General features: G+C 50.9%; 1 protein-coding gene across 2 annotated transcripts in view; it reads right to left on the bottom strand.

Annotated features, from left to right (window-relative positions):
* Positions 1 to 23886, bottom strand: part of RPS6KA5 (ribosomal protein S6 kinase A5) — a 201874-nt gene that overhangs the window by 24800 nt on the left and 153188 nt on the right. For both annotated transcript variants that reach the window (XM_055132042.1, XM_055132043.1), the window contains 5 exons: positions 14272 to 14422; positions 8595 to 8756; positions 6473 to 6598; positions 5441 to 5574; positions 4653 to 4746 (listed from right to left, as the gene is read on the bottom strand). In XM_055132042.1, the coding sequence (XP_054988017.1) occupies positions 4653 to 4746; positions 5441 to 5574; positions 6473 to 6598; positions 8595 to 8756; positions 14272 to 14422 (667 nt within the window). The remainder of the gene's footprint in view (positions 1 to 4652; positions 4747 to 5440; positions 5575 to 6472; positions 6599 to 8594; positions 8757 to 14271; positions 14423 to 23886) is intronic.

Here is a 23886-nt window from a genome sequence, read left to right as displayed (position 1 = left end):
TCCGGCATCCCATATGGTCCCCCGAGCACCACCAGGAGTGATTCCTGAGTGCATGAGCCAGGAGTAACCCTGAACATCAAAGGGTGTAAACCCCCCTCCCCCTAAAACAAACAAACAAACAAACAAACAAACAAAAGTTTGCAGCTCTTTCTTCTGAAAGTGGGGCTTCGTGCAGATAATCATGAAATCAGATCCCTTAAATCATACAGTCAGCTTGCAGGATTGAATTTAATATGAATCTTTGCAGGAGTAATCTTGCAAACAAAAAAATCTGCCCTCCTACTGGTGGAGGGAAGGTCACACTGGTGGTGTTGGAACAGTGAATACTTGAAACAAGAGTTTAATGAACAACTCTGTAAATCACGGTGCATTTAATAAACAAATTAATAAAACAAAATCTGCCCTTGATTTTAAAGATTAATAAAGTAACTATAATAAAGATGAATAGAGCAATACATATGTCCAATATCAATAAGGTGACCTTGCAGGAGGCGGGCATACCCATGCAAAGGCCACTTTCCCTCTCCGGAACCTGCTTACTGATGTCACTCTGAACTTTGACCCTGTTGGGGATCAAAGAGTAGTTTCAGGATCCCTGTTAATACCCATTAGTCACTTTAGGTTCTTTAAAGAAAGGCTTCTGATCCCAACATTATCTTAACCAAATCATATTAAAAATTACATGTTTTGCATACATTTCCATAAATAAAATGAAGTGCAGGAGCTATGTCACTTCTCAAATGAACACAAGTGGGTGGGTTTTCTTTTTTAAGTTCCCAAATCAATACTCAAATCCAGGTGCTCTGCATTATAGCACCAACATCACACCACAAACAAAATGTTCTCCTGTAAATTAGCAAGATTCAGAAAGATTACTTTATATATATATATACATATACATATATATATAAAGCAAATTATAAACACATTACCCAGCACATGATGGGTAAACTGTAAAGGGTGAATCTATGAAAACACCTCCATTGCGGCTGGAGTGATAGTACAGTGGAGAGAGTGTTTGCCTTGCACATGGCTGACCCAGGTTTAATCCCTCGAGCACTGTCAGAAGTAATTCCTGAGTGCAGAGCCAGGGGTAACCTCTGATCATTGCCAGGCATGACCCAAAAAGCCAAAATGAATGAACGAATGAATGAATAAATAAATAAATAAATAAATAAATAAACGCTCCAGGCTATTAGGGATCAGGCCAATCTATATCAGACAAATCAGGTCAAAGTTGCAGGCAGGTTGGGGCTGGAGTGGGTAGGGCATTTGCCTTGCACTCAGCCAACCCGGGTTCAATTCCCAGCATCCCATATGGTTCCCTGAGCACCGCCAGGGGTAATTTCTGAGTGCAGAGCCAGGAGTAACCCCTGTGCATCGCCAGGTGTGACCCAAAAAACAAAAAAACAAACAAAGGCTGCAGGCAGGCTAAAGGCCTGATGGTCCCTTGAGCCACCGCCAGGAGTCACCCCTGAGGACAGAGCCAGGAGTGAGTCACCCCTGAGGACTGCCAGGTGTGACCCCCTAAACAAACAAATAAATGCAATAAAAAAAAATAAAAGCTCCATGGTGATGTCACAGCTGAACAGCCAACATGAGGAGACCTGGAAAAGATCCATATCACCCTCAGGGCCCCCCCACCCTCCCTGGGTATCAAGCAGTGCTCAAAGAGCAGAGATGCATCTGGACCGGTCAGCACAGGACTCAGCCATGAGATGACTTAAAGTCCGGGATCTGACCGTGGATATTAGTCTTCCTATATATATATAATACATATATTTATATATTTATTTATATATTTATATATATAGTGTTGATGGGATTACACAACGGCCAACATCCAGAGACTTAAAAGCAAGCTCTCAGAAGAGAGTGATGCAGAGAGTCTCTTGCCCGCACGCCTGGCTGTCTTCCCCGGGGCCCCTCGGAGGGGATGGGCTCCAGCTTCCCTCCCCACTCCAAGCAGAGCTCCCGGCGGCCGAAGACCACCGGAACCTAGCTACAGCCATGCTGGAGGCCCCTCTCCACACGTTCGGACAGGCCTCATGCATGAAGGTATCGGCAGAGGAACCCAGGTGTGTGTAATCCCATCAACGGCCAACATCCAGAGACTTAAAAGCAAGCTCTCAGAAACGGTATCTTTAGCCTACTTCTCCCTCTGGGAGAAACTGGCAGTCTTCTGAGAGTTTCCTGCCCACATGGGACAGCCTTGCAAGCTTCCCATGGTGTATTCATATGCTAAATCCAGTAACAAGCTGGATCCCATTCCCCTGACCCTGAAGAGCCCCCAGTGCAACATTGTTAGGAGGGCCGAGTTGAGATGGACTTCTAAGACCTCAGGGAAATGATGAAATGAGATGTTACTGAGCCCGCCCGAGAAATCGGTGATTAACGGGATATCGTTATTGTGATTGTGATATATAGTGTGTGTATGTATATATATATATATGCATACACACATATATGTTATTATTAATATCCCACAAATGAATGCAGTCATTCTATATCTGACCCTCTTCTTTGGACTCATTTCTCTCAGCATGTCCACCTATTTATAAGAAAATTTTGAGGGGAGGGAGGGAGAGAGGGAGAGAGAGGGGGAGAGAGGGGGAGAGAGAGGAAGAGAGAGAGGGAGAGGGAGAGGAAGAGGGAGAGGGAGAGGGAGAGAGAGAGAGAGGGAAAGAGAGGGAGAGAGAGGGAGAATCACCTGCCATAGAATAGAGGCTGGGGGTCAGAGGGGTGATGGGAGGGAGCCTGGGGACCCTGGTGCTGGGAATGTGCTCTGGTGGAGGGCTGGGTGTTGAAACACTCTATGGCTGAAACCTCATCATGAACAGCTTTGTAAGGGTCTCTCTCACAGTGATTCAACACAAAGAAATTAAAACATTAAATTTAAAAAAAAAAGAGCCTGGGATTGCGAGAACATAAAACGTCAACAGGGGGATGCGGGCCCGGGCGTGCCAGCCGCCTGAAGGGCAGAGATGGTCTGTCGGGAGAAAGCGGGGGTGGGGGGCGGGGGGGGCACAGCTGTCAGAGCAGAGGGGGCCAACCAAGATCGCCGCCCGGATCATCTCCCACGGGAGACAGACAGCCCTTGGTGCTCCTTCCTCTGATGAACAAGGACTGGAGAGCAAACGATGATGACATCATCTTCCGGTGCTCGCTCACGTGACGCGGCTGCAGCGCAAGCCACCGGGAACTGGTGGTACAGTGAAGCGGCCACCTGCCTTGCTCGCGGCTGACCAGGGTTCCATCCCCGGCATCCCATAGGGTTCCCTGAGCACCGCCAGGAGTGATCACAACGTGCAGAGCCAGGTGCCAGCCTTGAGCACCGCCGGGTGTGGCCCAAAAAGCTAAAGAAACAACCCAACCAAACAAAAGCAGCTGGTTCTGAAGCCGGAGTGAGACCCGCCTTTGCCCTGCACAAATCAAGTGATGCTGCAGCTGGCGCCAGGGCCATGGGGTTGCTGACGCCCCAAGGAGGCAACGCACGTGGCACAGGGCGTGGGCCAGACAGCGCTGGGGCCCCGCAGGTGCACGAGGGACAGCGGTGGCAGGAGCCGGAGTCTCGGTGCGCCTGCTGCTGTTCCACTCTGGCCCAGGGCACTCTGGGAAGGTGCAAATGTGGCAGAGAACTGGCTCGCGGCCCTCCTGCGACCTGGGCGTCCCTGCGGCACAGGGCAGGGCCGACCCAGCCTCCCTACTCGAGGCCACTGACTTGCTGTGTGAGCCTGGGCGAGTGTCGGTGCCTTCCCGAACCTGAACGTCTCTGGTAAAACCAGGCTCGGGCACACCCAGGACTGGGTTAGCCCCTGCTTTTGGTTTTAGAGCCACACCCGGTGGGGCCCAGGCCTGGCTCCTGGCTCTGTCCTAAGGAGTCACTCCTGGTGGGGCTCCGGGGACCGTCTGGGGTGCCAGGAATTGAACCTGGGTCGGCCGGGTGCAAGACAAGCGCCCTCCCCACTGTACTCTGGCTCGGGCCTAAGTGTTACCTGGGGCAGGACTGCGCCAGCCCGCCCAGCCCGTGGGGGACAGGGCCGTAACGGGGCAGTTCCTATCACGGGAGGTGAGGGATATGGGGAGTGAGGGGACAGAGACCTGACATGGTGGCCCTCCCCTGCGCCCCGTCACCGCTTCTGTGTGAGACTCCTGTAAGAGAAGCGGGAGCGTGCGGGAAGGGGTGGCATGGCCCACCGTGGGCTGAGCAGGGAAAATCTCTCTGCCCCCTGCTGCCTGGCTGCTCTAACTAGGTATAACCCCCTCTCGGGGCAGCTGCGGGGGGCGGGGGCGACTCCCCAGGGCTCCGGCCCTCCCCTACTCGTGAGGGGCAAAAGCAGTAGGTAAGGGGCCGGAGCGATAGTACCTATGGGTAGGGCGTTTGCCTTGCATGTGGCCGACCTGGGTTCAATACTGGGCATCCCATTTGGTTCCCTGAGCACCGCCAGGAGTAACTCCTGAGCGCAGAGCCAGGAGTAAACCCTGAGCATCTCTGGGTGTGACCCCCCAAAAAAAAGCAGTAGTCAAAAGAGGCCCTAGTTGGGGTCTCTGCCCCCTCGGGTGCTGGGTCGCACCCCCTCACGCTGAGTCTCCCCCCAAAAGCACCCACCCCTGGCTTGGGAGTCAGCACGTGCAGGAGAGAGCCGGGGTACCTGGTCATGGAACACTTCGTGCAGTTTCACGATATTGGGGTGGCCTTCGCAGAGCTTCAGAGCTGTGATCTCCTTCTGCGTGTTGGCTTCCATCCTGCAAGAGGGGGCCGTGATGCCGCCGGGCTCTCCCCGCGCCCAGGGCCGCCCCGAGCCCCCAGGCCCGCTTTGTTTTTGTTTACAGTGTGTTCCGAACATGCGTGTTAAAACACAGAACGAGGTTTCCATGAAAGGGATGAGTCATGCCACCCACCCGCACGAGGAAACGCATTATTCTGAGGAAAAGTGACGATGTTTGAGTCAGAAACGAGCTGATGAAACGGGGAAGAAATGGGCGCCCTCCTTGCCGGGAAGCTCGGGAGTAAGAATAGACAATCATGGAGATCACTGCCAGTTACCAACACAACTGCCCGCTCGCAGAGCTACCCGCAGCTAGCAAAACCACCCCGGGAAACGGGGGGTATTTCCAGCGTCAACTCAGGAAAGGCAACAGCTGCCGGAGCGAGAGGCTAAGGAGGTCTGGGTCAGGGTCACGCCACAGGAAAATCTCCCCCAAAGTAACTCAGAAGAAGAGGACAAAGACTGATCCCTGAAGTGCATTACTTCCCGTGTCAGAAAGGACTATGAAAGAGTTACAAGTTGGATGGCTCGCTGACCAGTCAGATGGCTGAATCCATGGGTAGGAAGCCCAACAATAATATACCATGGATTTTAAAATAAAAAAAAATACTCAATGACAGTCTCAGTGACTAGGCTGGATACAGGCGAGAGGCGGCCAGAAACGGCCATACCTTTTACTGATGATCTTGACCGCAAACGCTTGGTTACTTTTTTTGTGCACGCACTTCCGGCAAATTGAGAAACTTCCTTCTCCCAAAGGTTTGTCCTTCAGGTCGAGGTCATAGTGTTGGTAGAATGGGGAGTCCTGGTAAGGAATCAGCATCGTTAACCTAAGGAATTACTAGGAATGCAGCAGTGAGAGATCAAGTTGGAAAGAACAGTTAGTTTGTGGGACTCCATATGGCTGGAATACAAGGACCACCCAAATCCCTCTACTTCAGTTCATTCCCTTTTTTTCTTTTTCCTCTTTGGGTCACACCTGGCAATGCACAGGGGTTACTCCTGGCTCATGCACTCAGGAATTACTCCTGGTGGTGCTTGGGGGACCATATGGGATGCTGGGAATCGAACCTGGGTTGGTCGTGTGCAAGGCAAATGCTCTACCCGCTGTGCTATCGCTCCATCCCCTCATTTCCATTTTCATCGCTCTCATTTAAGAAAACTAATTTTCTACCAATGGACAAAGGAGCTTGTCCAAATGGATGCTAATAATAGTCTAAGGAAATGATGTTATTTCTTTTCTTCTTTTTTCTTTTCTTTTCTTTTCTTTTCTTTTCTTTTCTTTTCTTTTCTTTTCTCTTCTCTTCTGGTCACACCCAGCGATGCACAGGGGTTACTCCTGTCTCTGCACTCAGGAATTACTCCTGGTGGTACTTGGGGGACCATATGGGATGCTGGGAATCGAACCCGGGTTGGTCGTGTGCAAGGCAAACTCCCTACCCACTGTACTACCGCTCCAGCCCCTCATTTCCATTTTCATCGCTCTCATTTAAGAAAACTAATTTTCTACCAATGGACAAAGGAGCTCGTCCAAACGGATGCTAATAATAGTCTAAGGCAAATGATGCTATTTCTATGTGCTTGTTTAAAAGAAAAATATTGCAGCTCAGTTGAATGTTAAGTCTATTCAATTCACTGGCCCTGACATGTGAGCTGTCACTGGTATCTAAAATATAAGTACGTGCTTGGATTAGCCCCTGTACCTTCATCATTGCGCTTCTGGCCACGTTTGTAGCGCCGGGACGCTCCACGCCCATATCAAACTGCAGTGGATCAATGACCGCCGCATTCCGCTTGAAGAGGATTGAAGGGGCCACGAAGGAATAGCCCTGAAAGTGAAATAAAGCAACGCAGAGGGTAAGGACCAGAGACTTCCAAGTTCAGACAAGATGGCAACACATTGTTATCTTACACCAAGGGTAGAAGGGGCTGGGAGGTGGGGAGAGAAGTCAAACACTCAAGTATTTGTTAAGGAAAATCTGAAATGATTTCAGTCGCAATCCTAAATGCAAGGCTGTTCCAAATCACTGCAGAAATGCATTGTGGAAGGAGACAATGCCATCTTCTGGCAGAATCCAACCAATTCAAAAATGAAAGCAGAAAAAGGATGTCCTCACTCGTCCACTCTCAGCATCTGAGTCAGAACTGTAATTCTTTTGCTTTGCTCATAAATGTGTGACAAGCACAAAAAAAAAAAAAAAAGGACCAAAAAGTTAAAGGTATGAAACAAAATGGTTCAAGTCTACCTTTTTTTTTTTCTTCAAAGTAGAATAACAGCAAGATTGGGGGCTGCAGTGGGGACAGCGGGGAGGGTGTTTGCTTTGCAAGACATGACCGACTGCATCCGCTCGCAGGCACCCCATATGGTCCCCAAACACCAGCTGGGGTGGTTCCCAAGTGCAGAGCCAGGAGAAATCCTTGAGCATAGAGAGGTATGGCCCTCCTCCACCCCCCAAAAAAAATATCAAGTTTAAGTGCAGTTTCAAATTCAGCGGTTCAGTATTTACTGTTCACAGCTCTGTGCAAGATCCTAGCAGAAATGAACAAGCTGAAATGAACAGAGATACCGTCGCGCTGCGGCCGTGAGAGGCAGACATGCTGGAGAGTAAGAAGTAGGCCGTGATGCCCTCAAAGGGAGCACTGATCCCACGCCTAAGCGTTTTGCAAATGCGGAATCCTTTTAAACCTTTTTATTTGTATCTTAATTTTTTTCTTATTTATTTGTAGAACGCCCCCCCCCTCCCCCCGGCCAAGCCGTGCTGAGGGTCACCCACAAGCCAGGGTTAAATATCAGTCACTGAAAATAATGAAGTAGACAGCACCTGCTTGTGAACTACAGGAGATTTTCAAAATAAGCAGTTTCCCACTTATGTTAGAGAGCCTGAACACAGCCTAGGGAGACAGTACAAATGTTCAAAGTGTCTGCCTTGTAATGTCTCCAGACTGAGAACTAAGCCGCGGCACGATGCCCGCCCAGGAGGGGAAAGGTATTTCTCTCTTTTGCCTCTTCCTTGCTGGGGGTGAAGGGCGTGGTGACCGCCATATTATGACGCCCACAGATGGGGTTTACAAGCTTGCAATGATCTAATACCTGGAAGAAATCTCCCTGGACTTAGTTGTTAAAGTACAGAAATCCAAAACCTCATCTCTCTTCACAACAGGTCTGACTAGTGGGGTACTCCTAACAATAATGGTGAGGTTTGTGTTGAAATATTGAATGTAACCAAAGTAAATAGAAAGTAAAGTAAAATTTACCAGTTACATGGGGGAGGGCACGGGGGGCGGGATGGGAGGTGTACTGTGTTTTTGTTTGTTTTTTTGTTTTTTGTGGCCCCAACAAAGTCTGAACAAATAAAAAGAAAAACTCAAGAATAAAGACCTCACTGTGTTATATAAAAAATATGCATGTGGGGCTGGAGCAATAGCACAGCGGGTAGGGTGTTTGCCTTGCACATGGCTGACCCGGGTTTGATTCCCAGCATCCCATATGGTCCCCTGAGCACCACCAGGGGTGATTCCTGAGTGCAGAGCCAGGAGTGACTCCTGTGCATCACCAGGTGTGACCCAAAAAGAAAAAAAAAAAAAAGCAAAACAAAACAAACAAAAAAAACCACATGTGAATATCAGGTGTTGAATAAACTATCGGCTTCAGCTAACAATCACATGATCTCTGTTACTGGATAATTTCAGAGACAAGTGGACTCCACTCTGAGATGCCAGAACCTTTCCTGGGGAGGAATGACTTTGGGCCCCCAGCACACAGGGCCCTTGCGTGCGTGCCCAGGACCCTCTGACCCAGGGCGGGCCCCGGCACCCCTCGTGTACCTGGAAGAGCCTCTCGGAGCTCTGGGGCAGGGCGGCGGGCGAGTAGGTGGGGTCCATCTCTGTGAACTCTTCGGCAAAGTTACTCACGTCCAGCTCATCCCGGATGACCGGCTTGAAAGGGGCGGGTACTTTCTTGGCAGCTAAATCATCCCAGTTTATTTTCTGAAATGGAGCAAGAGCGTTAGTGCAAAGCGGACGTCCACCAAGATGCCATCTGGACTGTTCTAAGCACGTTCTCCGAGGTGCTGGGATTTGTGAAACACTGAACTATACTTTCCACACAAACAGTGCCCCAGCACGACAGCCCCCCCCGGGAGAGCCTGCGAACCTCACCAGCGTCCCTACAAGCCTCTCATGGCCCTTCCCAGTAACCTTGGCCAGAATTTCCGTCCCCTGTTCCCACACTCTGTCTCTTCTATATCACACATATGAGAGTGATATTTAAAAAAAATATATGGTGGAGGGGATAACATCTACACACCTATGACGAATAGAGCTCAACTCTGAAACTGTACTGAATTGCAAATCAATGATAAGCTGATAAAATATATCTCCACCCCCCCCCCCCCCCCGCAAGAAAAAAAACAAACAAACACTGTCTATCTTTTGGGCCAGGGAGATTGTACAGGGTTAAAACATTTGCCGTGCATGTGGCCCAGAGGGGGAGAGCCATACCTCGCTATGGTCCCCCGAGTTGGCTGGAGGTGGTGATCTATTTTATAAGACTAACAAAGATAAGGACTGGAGTCACAGTCCAGCAGATAGGGCATTTGCCTTGCATGTGTCTAACCTGGGTTTGATCCCTGGTACCCCACATGCCTTCCTTTCCCCAGTCCCCACCAGGACTGATTCCCTATAGACAAAGCCAGGAGTAAGCCCTGAGCACCACTGGGTGAGTGGTCCCCCCAAAAGACAAACAAAACATTGCGACTAACAAGGACAGTGTGAAATTCTAACTGACCAAGGGCTGGAGCGATAGCACAGCGGGTAGGGTGTTTGCCTTGCACGCAGCCGACCCGGATTCGATTCCCAGCATCCCATAGGGTCCCCTGAGCACTGCCAGGGGTAATTCCTGAGTGCAGAGCCAGGAGTGACCCCTGCGCATCGCCGGGTGTTGACCCAAAATGCAAAAAAAAAAAAAAAAATCTAACTGATCAAGAAGGAAAAAGCCATATTATAAATCAATTGCTTAAAAAAAAAGCATTCCCCCGCCCCCCCCCCCCAGCATCATGCCATTTTGCAACTAGCTTGGGCTCAGCCAATGTCAGCTCTGAAGATGAGGCTGCACCTCCCAGCAGCCGTCCAGCCCCAGCCAGGGGCAAGAGGACCGCCTGGTCTGCCCGCAGGGACGGCAAATGATTATCTCTCTTGTCTTGAAATGCCGGAAAAAGGCCTGATGCTCAAATGAGATGGAACCAAACTCAGACTAAACCTCCACAGAGGATGTTAAGCCGCTCTACCGACGTGGAGATGAAGTCTGAGGGAGTGGCTGCATTTTCCCGCGGGCCTGTTAATTCTGAGTTACTTTCCCTGTCTGACCATCCCGGCAAGAGGGGCCAATACACAAACTCACTGTAAATCCTGCATTTGTTTAATGTATGTTTGAAAGACGCTGCCATACTGGTCCACTCACCTGTCTCCCCTCCCCCCACTCACCTGTAGTCAAGCATTTTATTTTATTCTTTTGTTTTGGCTGGTGCCGGGAATCAAACCCAGGGCCTTACACACGCAGAGAACATGCTCTGTGGTTGACTCACAGCACTGGCCCTTTATTTTTAAAAATTTATTTGCCAAGGGTTTGGAGTACTGGCAGATTTCAGAAGAACAACCTCACTACCTCAATCTTGATGGATGCTCAGACTCATGGCACCTGGGGCCTAAATTCCAAACAGAACCCCTCCACTAGCCCTCCTCACCCCTCCCCTGCCTTCTGGTAACCACCTCAGTTTTAGCAATTTTTCGGTGACTTTTATTTAGTTTTTTGGCCACACCCGGTGCTGCTCAGGGCTTACTCCTGGCTCTGGGCTCAGGAGAACTCAGGGACCATATGGGGTGCCGGGGATTGAACCTGGGTTCGCCGCATGCAAAGCCAGTGTCCTACCCGCTGTGCTATTGCTCCAGCCCCGGAGAGCTATTTACCATTGTGTTTTGTCAATTCTTTTCCTCTGGCTATTTATATTCCACATCAGAGTGAAATCATCAGGGAATTGTTCAAGAATTAAACGCAGCCTCTTCTCACCCTTTCGTGGTCAGTTCAGGGATCCTTGCGCTCACACGAGACAGGTCTGCCTGATCAACTGTGATGTTTGATCTGACTCTACGGTCTACTCTCCTTACACTCCTTTCGTCACTTGCACAACTTCAGAACCTAGTTCATGAAGTGAATCCTAGACACACTCTGGGAACATATTTCACTGTATGTAAAATGTTGGCAGCAGGGGTCAGAGCAGGAGTACACTGGGTAGGTGGGTCGGGTGCCTGCCGTGCACCTGGCTGACCCGGGTTGGATCCCTGGCGCTCCATATGGTCCCAAGCCTGCCAGGAGTGACACCTCAGCACAGAGTCAGGAGGAATCCCCGAGCCAGGCCAGGTGTGGTCCAACCACATGCCCCTGCCCTGCCCCCCAAATATAGAAAATAAACTGTTGGCAGTAAGATAAACCACCATCTTATGGACTATTTTAGAAAGACAAAAGCACTACCAATTACAGTAGTAAGATTTTGCCTGCTAGGAGCTGAGTCCTGATTTCAGATAGAGTAAAATGAGAAATCTGTATCTCTTGCTTGATGTTCAGTAAGTTTAATCAACACGAAATGCTTTAATTATGCCCTCTTGTGGAGGGAGTGGAGAAAAATTGATGAGATAAGAAATCTTAAATTTGAGGGGCTGGAGCGATAGTACAGCGGGTAGGGCGTTTGCCTTGCACACGGCCGACCCGGGTTCGATTCCCAGCATCCCATATGGTCCCCTGAGCACCGCCAGAAGGAATTACTGAGTGCATGAGCCAGGAGTAACCCATATGCATTGCTTGGTGTGACCCAAAAAGCAAAAAAAGGAAAAGAAAAAGAAATCTTAAATTTGGGGCGGCAGTGTATTTCAGAGTGTTTTGAGTCATTTACTTCACCTCTTTTATTTGCTTTTAGATAGAAACTGAAGCTTAGGGGCTGGAGCGATAGCACAGTGGGGAGGGCATTTGCCTTGCACGCGGCCGACCTGGGTTTGATTCCCAGCATCCCATACAGTCCTCTGAGCACCACCAGGAGTAATTCCTGAGTGCAGAGCCAGGAGTAACCCCTGAGCATCACTGGGTGTGACCCAAAAAGAAAAAAAGAATTGAAATTTGGAAATAAGAACTAAGCTTTCTGAGGCTGGAGCACCATTGTACAGCAGGGAGGGCACTTGTCCTCCACAAAGCTGACCTGGGTTCGATCTCCAGTATCCCATATGGTCCCCCGAGCACCACCAGGAGTGACTCCTGAGTGCAGAGCCAGGAGTCACCCCTGAGCACCACCAGGTGTGGCCCCAAGACAAAAACAAACAACAAACTAAACAAAAATAGCTAGACTTTTCACTTATTTTGTTTTTGCTTGGGGACCAACCCAGCCAGGCACTTGGGAGTGAACCAGGTGGTGCTGGGGGTCAAACCCTGGGCCCCCACATGCAAAGCCATTGAAGTCTCTCTCCAGACCAGCTGATCACTTAAACGTGAGTGGGTATGTCAACATCCAGACAATCTTCTAAGCATCCCTCTGGTCAGTCTTTCCTCCAAATAGCGGCGATGTTTTTCCTTAAAAATACTTGGCCTGCACTTAGCTACTGTATGTACATTAAGAGAAAGTTCTAGAGTGAAGGGGTAATTTAAAGAAATATGTCATTAGAAGAACATTTAGTATATAGAGCACTGAATGCTAATATCCACCTCCACTCCATCGAGGTCTTCACGAGTAGAAATCTCATCGTTCCTTAAGTGTCACTAATTTTAAAAAGCCAAGGCAATTAAGCAATCTAAAATTACTCCACTAAGATAGAGAAAAGAGACATATCTCTAGTCTGAAAGATATACTGCAATAACTATAATAACTATAAATACAGGAAATCATGAAAAAAAGACACTTGAAGGTATAATTGGCAGTAATTTGCTTGAGTATTTCTTGAATTTTATATTACTATTATTTTTGAGCCAAACTTCTAGATATGTAAAATTTTTTCAAATATTAACCATTCCAAGCTACATGAATCTATAAAATCCATGAAAATTTATTTTAAATTCACTTTTCATTGTCACTGAACTTCTGCAAGACATGCACTGATATATTGAAATTTTTTTATACCAAGTTAGATTTTATTTTTATATTTCAGTTTTTATATTTTATATATTTATATCTTTATATTTCAGTTAGAGACTGAAATAAACGTGCCCTGTTCTGCGCACAGAAGTACAAGGAGACCACTCTTATATTCAATCACCATTTTTCTATATTTATTTATGTACTTTTCCTATGTTTAATAAAAACATAAAAAATTTATAGCTCTCATAACAAAGTCCTTTTCTTAGCTTTGGAATGCTATATTCATTTGGTGATCATGTAAAAACTCCGTTTGCAGAATTAAAATAGAACTTAGCTGGCCCTTTGAGAATATAATATTTAGGTCAGCCTTGCTGACAGGATGAAATTATGTCAAAGTCCTGAACTCAGAACTCTTGCAACCAAGGGTACCTGAAGTTTGATCATTTAGATGGAGACGGTTGTCAACTCAGTCACCTCTCTTACTAGTTTTCTGTTTGCTGGTTTTGCTTTGGGGCCGTAACTGGCGGTGCTCAGGGCTGACTCCTGGCTCTGCACTGAGGCATTACTCCTGATGGTGCTCAGGGGACCCCGTGGGATGTCAGGGATTGAACCCCACTCAGGTGTATGCAAGGCAAGAGTCCTACCCACTGTACTATCTCTCCAGGTACACTGCCCCCTCCCCGGCTCTGCCTTCTTGTGGTCATGCCTGACCCTGCTCAGGGGGCTTGCTTCCGGCTTTGAGTTCAGTGGTGACTCCTGGTGGGCACAGGGAATGATATGAGGTGCCAGGGATCAAGCCTGGTCGGCCACGTGCAAGGCAAGCACTCTATCCGCTGCGCCGTATCGCTCTGGACATGTTTATTTTTCCAGTTAGTGATGTAAATTCTGATGGCTTTCTGGAGGGGAGGGGCTACTAAACTGAGTACGCTAAGTTGAGCAAACGCTCGGTGTCTGTGAAACGGTCTACACTCAGACTAAGACAGGGCCACCACAAACGTAAGGAACATTAACGAATAATTCCCCGCCAGTAACTGAGAGAACAGGCAGACCTGAATTGGCTATATGGTTCCTCCTGGAAAAACAACGAGATGAAATTACTAACATACATAAAGAGAAATCAACACTCAGAGACCAACCGATAAATAGGTCCCCTCTCCCTGGCCCCATTTCATTGAGGGAGAAAGCGACCTTCTCCCACTCTATACAGGTACATGCCTGACCAATCCCTTGGCGCTCTGTATTGTGTGTGAATTAGCAGTGGACTGACTTCATGTGGAAACAGAGAAATGGACCCAAAGGTGGGACTTCCACACCCTTCCCCAAGGATGCCGGGCACCCTGGTTCTGGCAGCTAGGCAAGACAGATCCATTCGTTCCGACTCATTTCACCTGAAAAAAGAGATGCTCTTTGATTTCATCAGCATCACGGGGTCCACATCCCAATCTTGTCTTGGGATCTTTCCTCAGGAGGCGCTGGATTAAGTCCTTGGCGACAGCGCTCATTTCTTGGGGGTAAGGAGGCTCACTTTTCAATATCCTCCTGTGGGCAGATGAAACTTGCTGTTACAACCACCCGAAGTGAAGTTACAGCTGATGGTTATTTTTAGCCAGAACAAGTACAGTGGAACACACTTGGAAGCAGCGAGAACAGTGCCAATGAGATACCAAACCATGACAGTTTTGTGACCGAAAGCAGCATTAACCAACGCCCATCTTTCAGCGTGAGTCAATCCCCCAAAGAATCCACCCCCCCCACCGCCCCCAGCAATATTTAACTGGAAAGGGAAGGCCTGGGGCTAGCTGGAGGAGGCTGATCTCTGGTACGGCTTCGATTCAACGGCCAGAGATTTCACACAGGAAAGAACATGCCACTGACACAGGAAAGTGAGTTTTAGTTGCTGGGACATGAAAAGGAAACGGAAGACCCAGCCCGAACCAGCTCTCTCCTCCTTCCCCGCATGCTGGCAGGAAGATGGGGCAGTGGGGGTGCAGAAGGGGCACGGAGCAGGAGTCACGGCCACGGGGACAGGGCTGTGACTATAGCTTTCCCAACTCTGGGCGTGGGTAACGGAGCCCAGGAATGGGGCTTTCCCGGGGGCTGTCAGTAGGTCAGGATCCATGTTCTTACTCGCAGCTGGAACACAGATAGCCCTGGGAAGCCCTAGGGGGATGAGGCACGACGAGTGAGTCGACCCCACCATACACCATTCACCCGCAAGAGGTACAGGAGCACCGTTTTGATATACCGAGTCACTGCACCAGGGCTGAAGCGAAAGCACAGCGGGTAGAGTGTTTGCTTTTTATGCACCTGACCCGGGTTCAATTCCCAGCACCCCATATGGTTTCCTGAGCACACTGCCTGGAGTCATTCCTGAGTGCATGAGCCAGGAGTAATCCGTGTTCATCGCTGGGTGTGACTTAAAAAAACAAAACAAAATTCAAAAAAACCACAAAACAAAACAAATCATAAGGTCTCTGCACCTCCACGATGCCCACATGAGTACCGAATCCCTCCATCACGGTCCTGTCACCATTTCTACTCCGCCTCTTTCCCTCCTCTCCACTCCTCACTCCTCTCCCCACAGTCCAGTCACTTCAGTCTTGTAAGTCCTGGGCCAAGGGTCTGTCATTGTCCCAAACTGTCATGTTATTTTCTATGCCCCAGAGGGTGACATCTGCTCTGGTGGAATCTGTTCTTTACCCTCAGGCTTATTTTATCCAAAGGGACACCCTCTGGCCCCTGCCAAGCTGCAGCCAACTGCCCGCCTTCATCTTTTCTTCATTCCCTTGTGTATAAACAGCGCTGCTCCTTCGCCCCAGAAGCGGGGGATCTGGTTGTTCCCACATTCTGGTTACAGTAGCACATTCTGCCATTAACTTGATGTGCACATCACCTTTCCAAATGAGCACTCTGGTGTTTGGGGTGGGGTGGGGGGTGTTGCAACAATGTTGCAGTAAGGCTTTACTTGACAGTCTGAGGCATTTAAGACATGCACACGAAATAAATATACATTTTTTGGGAGGATCACATAACTGTCTCCGGAGTTTTTTGTGTTGTGGCCTGCCGGAGAGCAGCCTGTTCAGCCCCCTTTTATTAACTAGGTTGATGTTTTAACCAATGATATTCAGCCACATAGGCAGAATATGCAAATTAACTTAGTCAACAGAAACAGTATCAAAGTCAGTTATACCACAGAAGTATAGACAGTTAAAGTAACAGTAACAGAAAAACGATGTTTACATCCAAGCCTAGCTAGGCCTGCGATTATGGGATGTTGTATACCAGCAGGGGGGTAAAGTGCTGACGAGCATTTATGGGTCACGTGGAAGCCCTCTTCTTACATTTTTGGGAAATCTCCGGACTGTCTCTATGGAGGCCTTTCTCGACACATTCACATGGGCCCGGGGTGTCTCGTTATTTGGTATATGCCGCTATCACTGGCCCATGATGGGAACTCGTTTTAATTTGCATTTCCCTGTGCACAAGGGGCCAGGAACACTTTTCCCAAGTGCCATCAATCAATCTTCTTAGAGGAAGTATCTCTTGGTCTCCTCTCCCCGCCTGGGTGTGAGGCTGTCGGCTTTCCTTGACAGTCTGAGTCATTTAAGACATGCACACGAAAGAAATATACATTTTTTGGGAGGATCACATAACTGTCTCTGGAGGAGCCTTCTGAGGGCTTTTGTGTCTGGGGTAGCAGCCCTTTATCTGGTGATGGGCAAGTTAAGGTCTCTTTTAACTTTGTTATTATTTTGGTGTGGGGGCTACCTCCAACAGTGCTCCTGGCTCTGTGCTCAGGGCTCGCTCTGTGCTCAGAACTCTACGGGGTGCTGGGGCCGGACCCTGGTTTGGGCTTGTGCAGGGCGCGCACCTGACCCACTGAACCCCCTTTCGAGGCCCGTACTTTGAGTCAGAGCTTCAGCCATGCAAAATCCTTTTAGTCTGATGTCGTCTCATTTATTTATTTTGGCATGTTGAAGAAAACGGTGCTGAGGCACAGAGACCACCATACTATTCCATGATGTATAAACACCTCCACTTCTTTAGCCCAGAAGTGAAAGCCCCGTCTTCTATTTTCCTCTCCCGAGGGACAGAACTAGCCAGAGTGGGCAGACCTGGAACCCCGAGGGCGAGACTGGCCTCCCAGTTGGCTTGAGAAGAAAAGCAGGACCACCCGGGCCTTGGGGGTGGGGGACTGTGGCGGCTGTGTGTGTGTGTGTGTGTGTGTGTGCGCGCGCACGTTCGGAGCCAGGGAGAGGGGCAGAGTGAGATACAGCGGACAGGGTGCTTGCCTGGCCTGCAGCTGCTCCTGGCTGGGTCCCTTCCTCGGTCCCCCTATCCCTGCCAGGAGGGATCCTTGAGCACAGAGCCAGGAGTAGAGGCCTGGGCACCAACAGGGTGGGCAAAATTAAAAATTCCAGGAAGAGACCAGAAGTTTGGGTGCATGCCTGGGGGAGAGAGGCCCTCTCACAGCCCCTCAAACCGTTTCTCGCGGGGAGGCCAGTCTCAGCTGAACGTGTGGGGCTCACTTCCGTGCCGTCTGCGGGTCAGGAACAGGCGGGCCGGGGCCAGGGGCCAGGCTGTGCTCCCCGGGAGGGTGTGGGCAGGCGCTTTCAACTGCTCTGGGCTGGACCGCCTAACCCTCTCGGCGAGAACCCCGGCTTCTCGGGGCTCCTCTCCTGCCCCTGGGCGTCTGTGGAACTTGTGCCCTGTGGGTCAGGCAGTACAGCTTTCGTGCTGAGATGGCCCCATGGCTCTGACCAAACCCCGCTCCTTGCTCTCAGGGGACCGATGACCCGGTGTGCCCTCTGCTGGCCCCTGCCGGCCCCTGCTGGCAGAAAGAACTCCTGATGATACCTGAGCCTGCCCTGCGATGCCAACCTGGAACCTTCTAGAAAGTCCGGTGAGTGACAATGAAGCCTGAGGCCAGCCGATGGTGTCCTGTGAGTGTGGCTGTCGGGCTGACCCAGATCACCGTAAGTGGGCACCACAGCCCTGGGGAGTGGGGAGGAACCCTGGGGGACACAGACACCAAGCAAGGAACCCAGTAGTGGGACCGGCACCAAGGGCAGCCGTGACTGCACCTTCATCTCCTCCAACGAGCTTGGTTTCTTTCTCTTCTTTCATTTTTTCCACCTGTGCCAAGGGCTACTCCCAGCTCACTCCTGGCGGTGCCGGGGAATCGAACCCTGGGCCGCTTGCCTGAAACATGTGTGCTCCCGCCAGATGAGCCTTTCCTCTGGTCCAGGACTCGGCTTCCGAACCGGTAATGACCCAGGGCTATTTCTTTCTACTGAGAATCAAGACACCTTGATAAAAATAAATCAGGAAAAGTTTTTACCAGAAAGCTCTAAGAAGGATAAGAAAGATAAGAAAAAAAATGAATCTGATCTCTTTCTGAGTAGGGTAAGACATAGTGACATCTAGATTATTCTACGTATGACTCTACAAGCAAGCTGTCTCTAAGCAGAGGTTTTCAAAAATACAAATACAAGGCGTGACTGACTCGTCACCAGGGATCGAATCTAAGGCAGCAGAATCCCTGATGTGGTTTTGGTTCACAAGATTCACAAGAACCAATGTTTTAAAACAATCACCTAAACACAAAGACTGTTGGGAGGCCCAGAAACCACCTAAACCAACATGTTTGAGGAAGGGCCCTGTCGGCAGATATCCGAGACGGTCCCCAAGACCGCCGTCTCTTCATCCTCACGCTCACCCCCCCAGATGTGACTCGGGCTGGGGAGTTTCTCAGGACCCACAGAGACAGAAAATCACAAAGTCGCACTCACAGCCGGGCTGTGAACACCCCATCTTCCTGCTACCTCCCCAGTGTGTGGACTCTGAGGAAGCACGCGGTGCCGTCAAACAGAACCACCGAGAAGGCACTCAGAGGGCTCTGCCGAGCTGCCCACAGAGTCCGACTCCACAGAAAAGGAGGCAACGGCTTGACCTTCCTTGAAGCTACTCTGTATTTGGCAGCGATCTGTGACTTAGCAAAGGATGATGGGTAACGACTGCAAGGCAGAGGGTCGATACTCCAGGTTCGGTCTGGGGGGGCCATCCCTGCAGCAAATACTCGCCCTGCACTCCAGGCAGGCAGGACGGTGGAGGGGAAGAGGTAACGAGCATGCGTGGTGGTGTCCACTGAAGTGGACTCGGGAGTCTGCATTCCCTTTACTTTCCGCACGACACGAAGCTCATCTCTGGAGAGTTTCCAAAACAGATGGGAATATGGATCTAGAGGCCAGAGTCTGCCAACTCTTGGCCTGAGGAGTTCACAGAGTCTTACTGAACTGTGCCGTGTGTGTGTGTGTGTGTGTGTGAAAGAGAGAGAGAGAAAGAGAGAGAGAGAGAGAGAGAGAGAGAGAGAAAGAGAAAGAGAGAGAAAGGGAGAGAGGGAGGGAAGGAGAGAGACAGAGACAGAGAGACAGAGATCCAGGGCCCCACATAGGCAAGTGCTCTGTGGTGAGCGACCTCCTCAACCCTTCACAGTTCTGTTTTGAAGACACTAAATCTTTATGAACTGCACAATGAAAAAAACACACAAACGAATCGTGCACATCATGTTCGTGGATTGTCAAATTGCATATAAACATCTTTTGGGGGGAGGCTGGTGTTCAGGTCACCCCCAGCGGTGACCAGCAGCTAATCCTGGCTCGGGGCTCACTCCCGGGAGTTCTGGGGTTCGAGAGGTGGTGTGGGGGTCCTGGGGATTGTGTGCAAAGGGAGTGTCGTACCCACTGCCCTACCTCTCCAGCCCTCAAATAGTCTTCTGAGAAATGGTTCCCTGGGAATGTGGGCCATAGGGCCCCAGGGACCCCTGCTCAGGACGGGGAGGCAGACGCAGGAAGGCAGCGTCAGTGCCTGGCAGGACCCCTCAACCTGGAAGAAATTCGACGAGAGGGGCCGGGACCAGAGCCCACAGGGCTGGGGTGTGTGCAAGTGGCTGGAGTGGGATCCCCCACACCACCTGCTTCCCTTCCCCCGCCCCCTCCCCTGCCCTGCTGCAGGTGGCCCTGGCGGTCCCTAGCTCGGCACTGCTGATGAGGAAAAAGAGACCCCCTGGCCGCTTGGCAGCAGAGAGCAGGAACTGCACAGGGGCGGCTGAGTCTGGGCGCCAAGACAGAGGGCAGTGGGTTTCCGCTCTGTAACCGCGGTAACCTGGGGACATCCTCCTCGTCTGATCACGTCCTCGAGGGGGTCCAGACCCGGCGCTGCAGAAGAACAGGCCTGGGAATGTCTGCTTCTGTGCTTGCCAGCCCGCTGCCCACCAAGGCTCCATCCCCATCAGTTCAACCACAGAACCCAGCTCTCGTCTTTGCTGGGGGCCCAGTTTTGGAGCATGAGCTCAGCTGGGCCCGCGGGCGTGATTAAAGCAGTGCTGTGCCCCCTGTCCAGGCATGCCGCTCGGGGCTCCTGGCTCTGGGTGAGGACTGCTCAGCACCGCCACAGGGGTGTGCCAGGGAGCCACGCCCCGTGGGCCCCGCCACACCACAGCCTTGGGTTTTTGTGCCCAACAGAGGCCTGGCTGAGCACCACCAGCAGTGGCCCCCGGGTCCCCTGAGCACTGCTTGGGGGGATTCCCAAGTCACAAACAGCTTCAAAGGGGAGGACCGAGATGGAGGCGCAGAGATGAAAGGAAATCTAAGCTTTAAGGGGGAGGAAACTGCACCTTCCTGAGCTGTCTCATAACTGAAGGGGCTTCCTGGACGCAGCTGCACCCCCGGGTGCAGGGACAAGGTCACGGGGCCTCAAGGCGGACACAAAGGCCGGGACCCCGACTGAGGGAGTTTTACAGCTGGAAGTACATTTCATCCTCCTCTTAAAGTCTCCGATTTTGAAATCTGATTTACCACAAAATATTTTTGTTCTGATTTGTGCTACTGGGGACAGTGACAGGCAAGCAGGTAGCTTGGATAATAGTACTTTGAAGCAGGAAGGGAAAAAAAAAACCATGAAAATTATGCATCGCTCAGGGAAGGTCACAGTAATTAAGCAGCAGAAGAATTCAATGATGAGGAAAACGCCTTAGCTAATTAGGATGTTTGGGGACACGATAATGATACATTTATCTGAATGGTGCACGTCTGAAAAAAAGAAAGAATAGACTATGAGAGATTTTTTTCACCAGGAAAGACATTCGAAACGATCATATGAGCGGGAAAGGGAATGTAGGATATTCCAATTCATACAGTTTGCAAATTTCAGTGGCAAGAACAAAAATAACACCACACACACACACACACACACACACTCATACCCTCTCTCTCTCACACACACACACACACGCACACACGCACACACGCACACACACACATACACACTCGCACACACACATACACACACACACACACACACACACACACACACACACACACACACACACACACACACCCCCTCTCAATCAAGGAATCACAGGTCAATCTGTGAAGGTGGATAATTCCTGCTAGGAATTCTAGTCACTCCATCTTCCTCCACCCCTGGGCAGTTTCTCTTTCTCCACTGTCCTTCGGGGCTGCCCCGGTAGCACCTCTGGGGTTTACTGTGGTATGGAGCCTGCAGAACCATCTGCGAACCAGGCCTAAGTCTTCTCCTCTGAATAGTGTGGGAACCCCCTCCCCCTGCCCCCAGTGAGGCCATAGACGCAGACGAGGAGAGAGGAGGCCGCGGAGCGGGAGACGGGGCCTTGGGTCTTTGGACCACTTCCTCATAGAACCTGCTTGTGCCTTCGAGATCTGCTCAGGCCGGACACCAGTGCCCACTTGCACGTGACGGGCTGCTGCTGGGCTCGGCGGGAGAAAGACCGCCCACCACCAGAGCCGTAGTGCAGCCGGCAGGGCGCTTGCTTGCACAAGGCCGACCCAGGTTTCCCATCATCCTTCAGAGCAGTGCATCTTCAGGTTCATTCTGCCCAAAAGGAGAAAAGGCCGGATGTGCCCAGACGCGCAATTTCACACCAAGCATCAGGCTATGAGCAATGGTCTGCCTGGATGGTCAGATTTATGACAGGGAAGAGGAGGGGACCCGAGTCTTTGGCGGGGGAAGGTTACATGGGTGAATCTATGAATGGGCAGGAGAAAGGAAAGGTGAAAATTCCCTGGGTCCCACGTGAATGCTACCACGAGGTAACCAGAGCAGAGGATTCTGGAATCAAACTCCCAGCACGACCCGTGTGGACGGCATTTAGCATTTTCCTCCAGCCACCCTGGCCAGTGCCCAGGGTATCAGGGATGGAGGTTAGGATTAGGTCGAGCAACAGACATTCAGCAGGGCTGGCCTGCCCGAGGCCGTCACTGAGAGCTCAGCAGGCTGGCAGCTCAGACCAGCAGTGAGCCCCCATGACGCCACCATTCCTGGGGTGATCAGACAGCAGAGACCAACATAGCCCACACCCTGCCCATCCCCGGAGTGACCAACAGCTACAGGGAGGCGGGCTGACTCTCTGGGGCCACCTTCCATGCTAGACGGGGAGACCTTTTGTGTTCCCAGGCTGCCTTCCCTGCCCGCCACACCAGCACCCGGCACCCACCCAATGCCTCGCCCGCTCTCACGGCATCTGTTTGGCGCTGAAGCTGACCCGAGATCACATTCCAGAGCCAAAGCTGTACCCGGATGGCCCAGGCTCATGAAAGCCACTGGCCGGATGGACTTCTCCAAAATTCTAAAGCCGCTGGCTTCACAGCCCCTCAGAACGGCCTTCTGAAAGCCACGGGCCCACTTAGGTGGCGACCCTGGCCAGGCTGGCTTCCCCAGGAGGCGGGACATGCTCCCACAGCCCGGATTCACGGGTTGGGGAATCGAGGGCAGGTATGGGCGTGAGACCCTCCAGTAACAGGCTTGTGACCTGCTGGCACAGTGCTTGCTTCGTGTCCCTGGGACTTTAGGCTCAGCTGCCCGGGAGGTCTTGGTTCTGGGGCCGATGGTTCCACTGACCACTCCACCAGTGGTTCCGCTGCAGCAGAAGGAAAACTTCATCTGGTCACATGAGGACCCGGAAGCCTCAGCATGAAGAAGGGGCAACAGGGCTGACTGGGGTGACTGATCCTGGCTATGGATCCTGAAGCCACCAGTGAGGTGCGTAAGTTTCCACCGGGATCTTCTGGCACTCTGACAACACCCTCGGAACCCCAGAGCCACAGAACCACGTGACCAAACACTCTGGAAATGGAGGGAGGAGGGGGGACTAACTGGGGCAGAGAATCCAGTACAACCCGAGCTTTAACTTCAGTACAGCGTGATTCAGTGACATGATTGTGTAAACCCCCTCCTGACCTGCATGTGATGGCTGATAGTTCCAAAGTTACCAGATACGGACAGAAGAGGTGGGGAGTACCCCAACTGCTAAGAGACCCCTACCCAAGGGGTCTTGACTTTTCCTGGAAAAGCCCCACTCTTTGCTGAATATACACCCCCTACCCAGAACCCGAGCTCCTGGCAGTCCTCTGAGCTGGCACAATACACTTGTTCTGCCTTGGAAAGAGCTTACTATCTTCAATAAACGTCCTTTTGCTTCACTGCATGTCATCTTAGATTCTTTTCTATGATGAAGGTCAAGACCTGGACCCCAGAAAGGAGATTGGAACTATTTCCCTTAACTGCAAAGAGCACAGATACCTTTGCCCCAGCCTGAGGACCACAGCACTCCGAGATCCTGGTGGTAGGGATTAGTTTCCACGGTGAATGGAGCTGCCTAGTGGGGTATCCCTAGGTGGCGTAGGGCAGGAGACTTCACCAGCCCTGAGGTTACCCAGCAGCCTTTGCAAGCAAGGGCAGAGGGCACTCCACAGTGGAATAAAGGAAGAAGGTGTCTAGAACCCAGGAGGTGCCTCACCTCGGGATCTCACCCTGCCTGGGGGTTAAGGGCATCCCAAAAACTATTACAATCTCAGCAACATTACTAATAGCCCAGATTTTTCGGGATGAAGGTTTGGATCACCCCGCCAAATAAGAAAAAGACATAAACAACTGGCCGGAGGCTGGAGAAACAGAAGAGGGGACAG

This window comes from Sorex araneus, chromosome 3 (assembly GCF_027595985.1).
Source record: "Sorex araneus isolate mSorAra2 chromosome 3, mSorAra2.pri, whole genome shotgun sequence".
NCBI classification, from domain to species: domain Eukaryota; kingdom Metazoa; phylum Chordata; class Mammalia; order Eulipotyphla; family Soricidae; genus Sorex; species Sorex araneus.
Note: the sequence above shows the minus strand (reverse complement) of the source record. Positions and strands in the feature narration are given on the sequence as shown.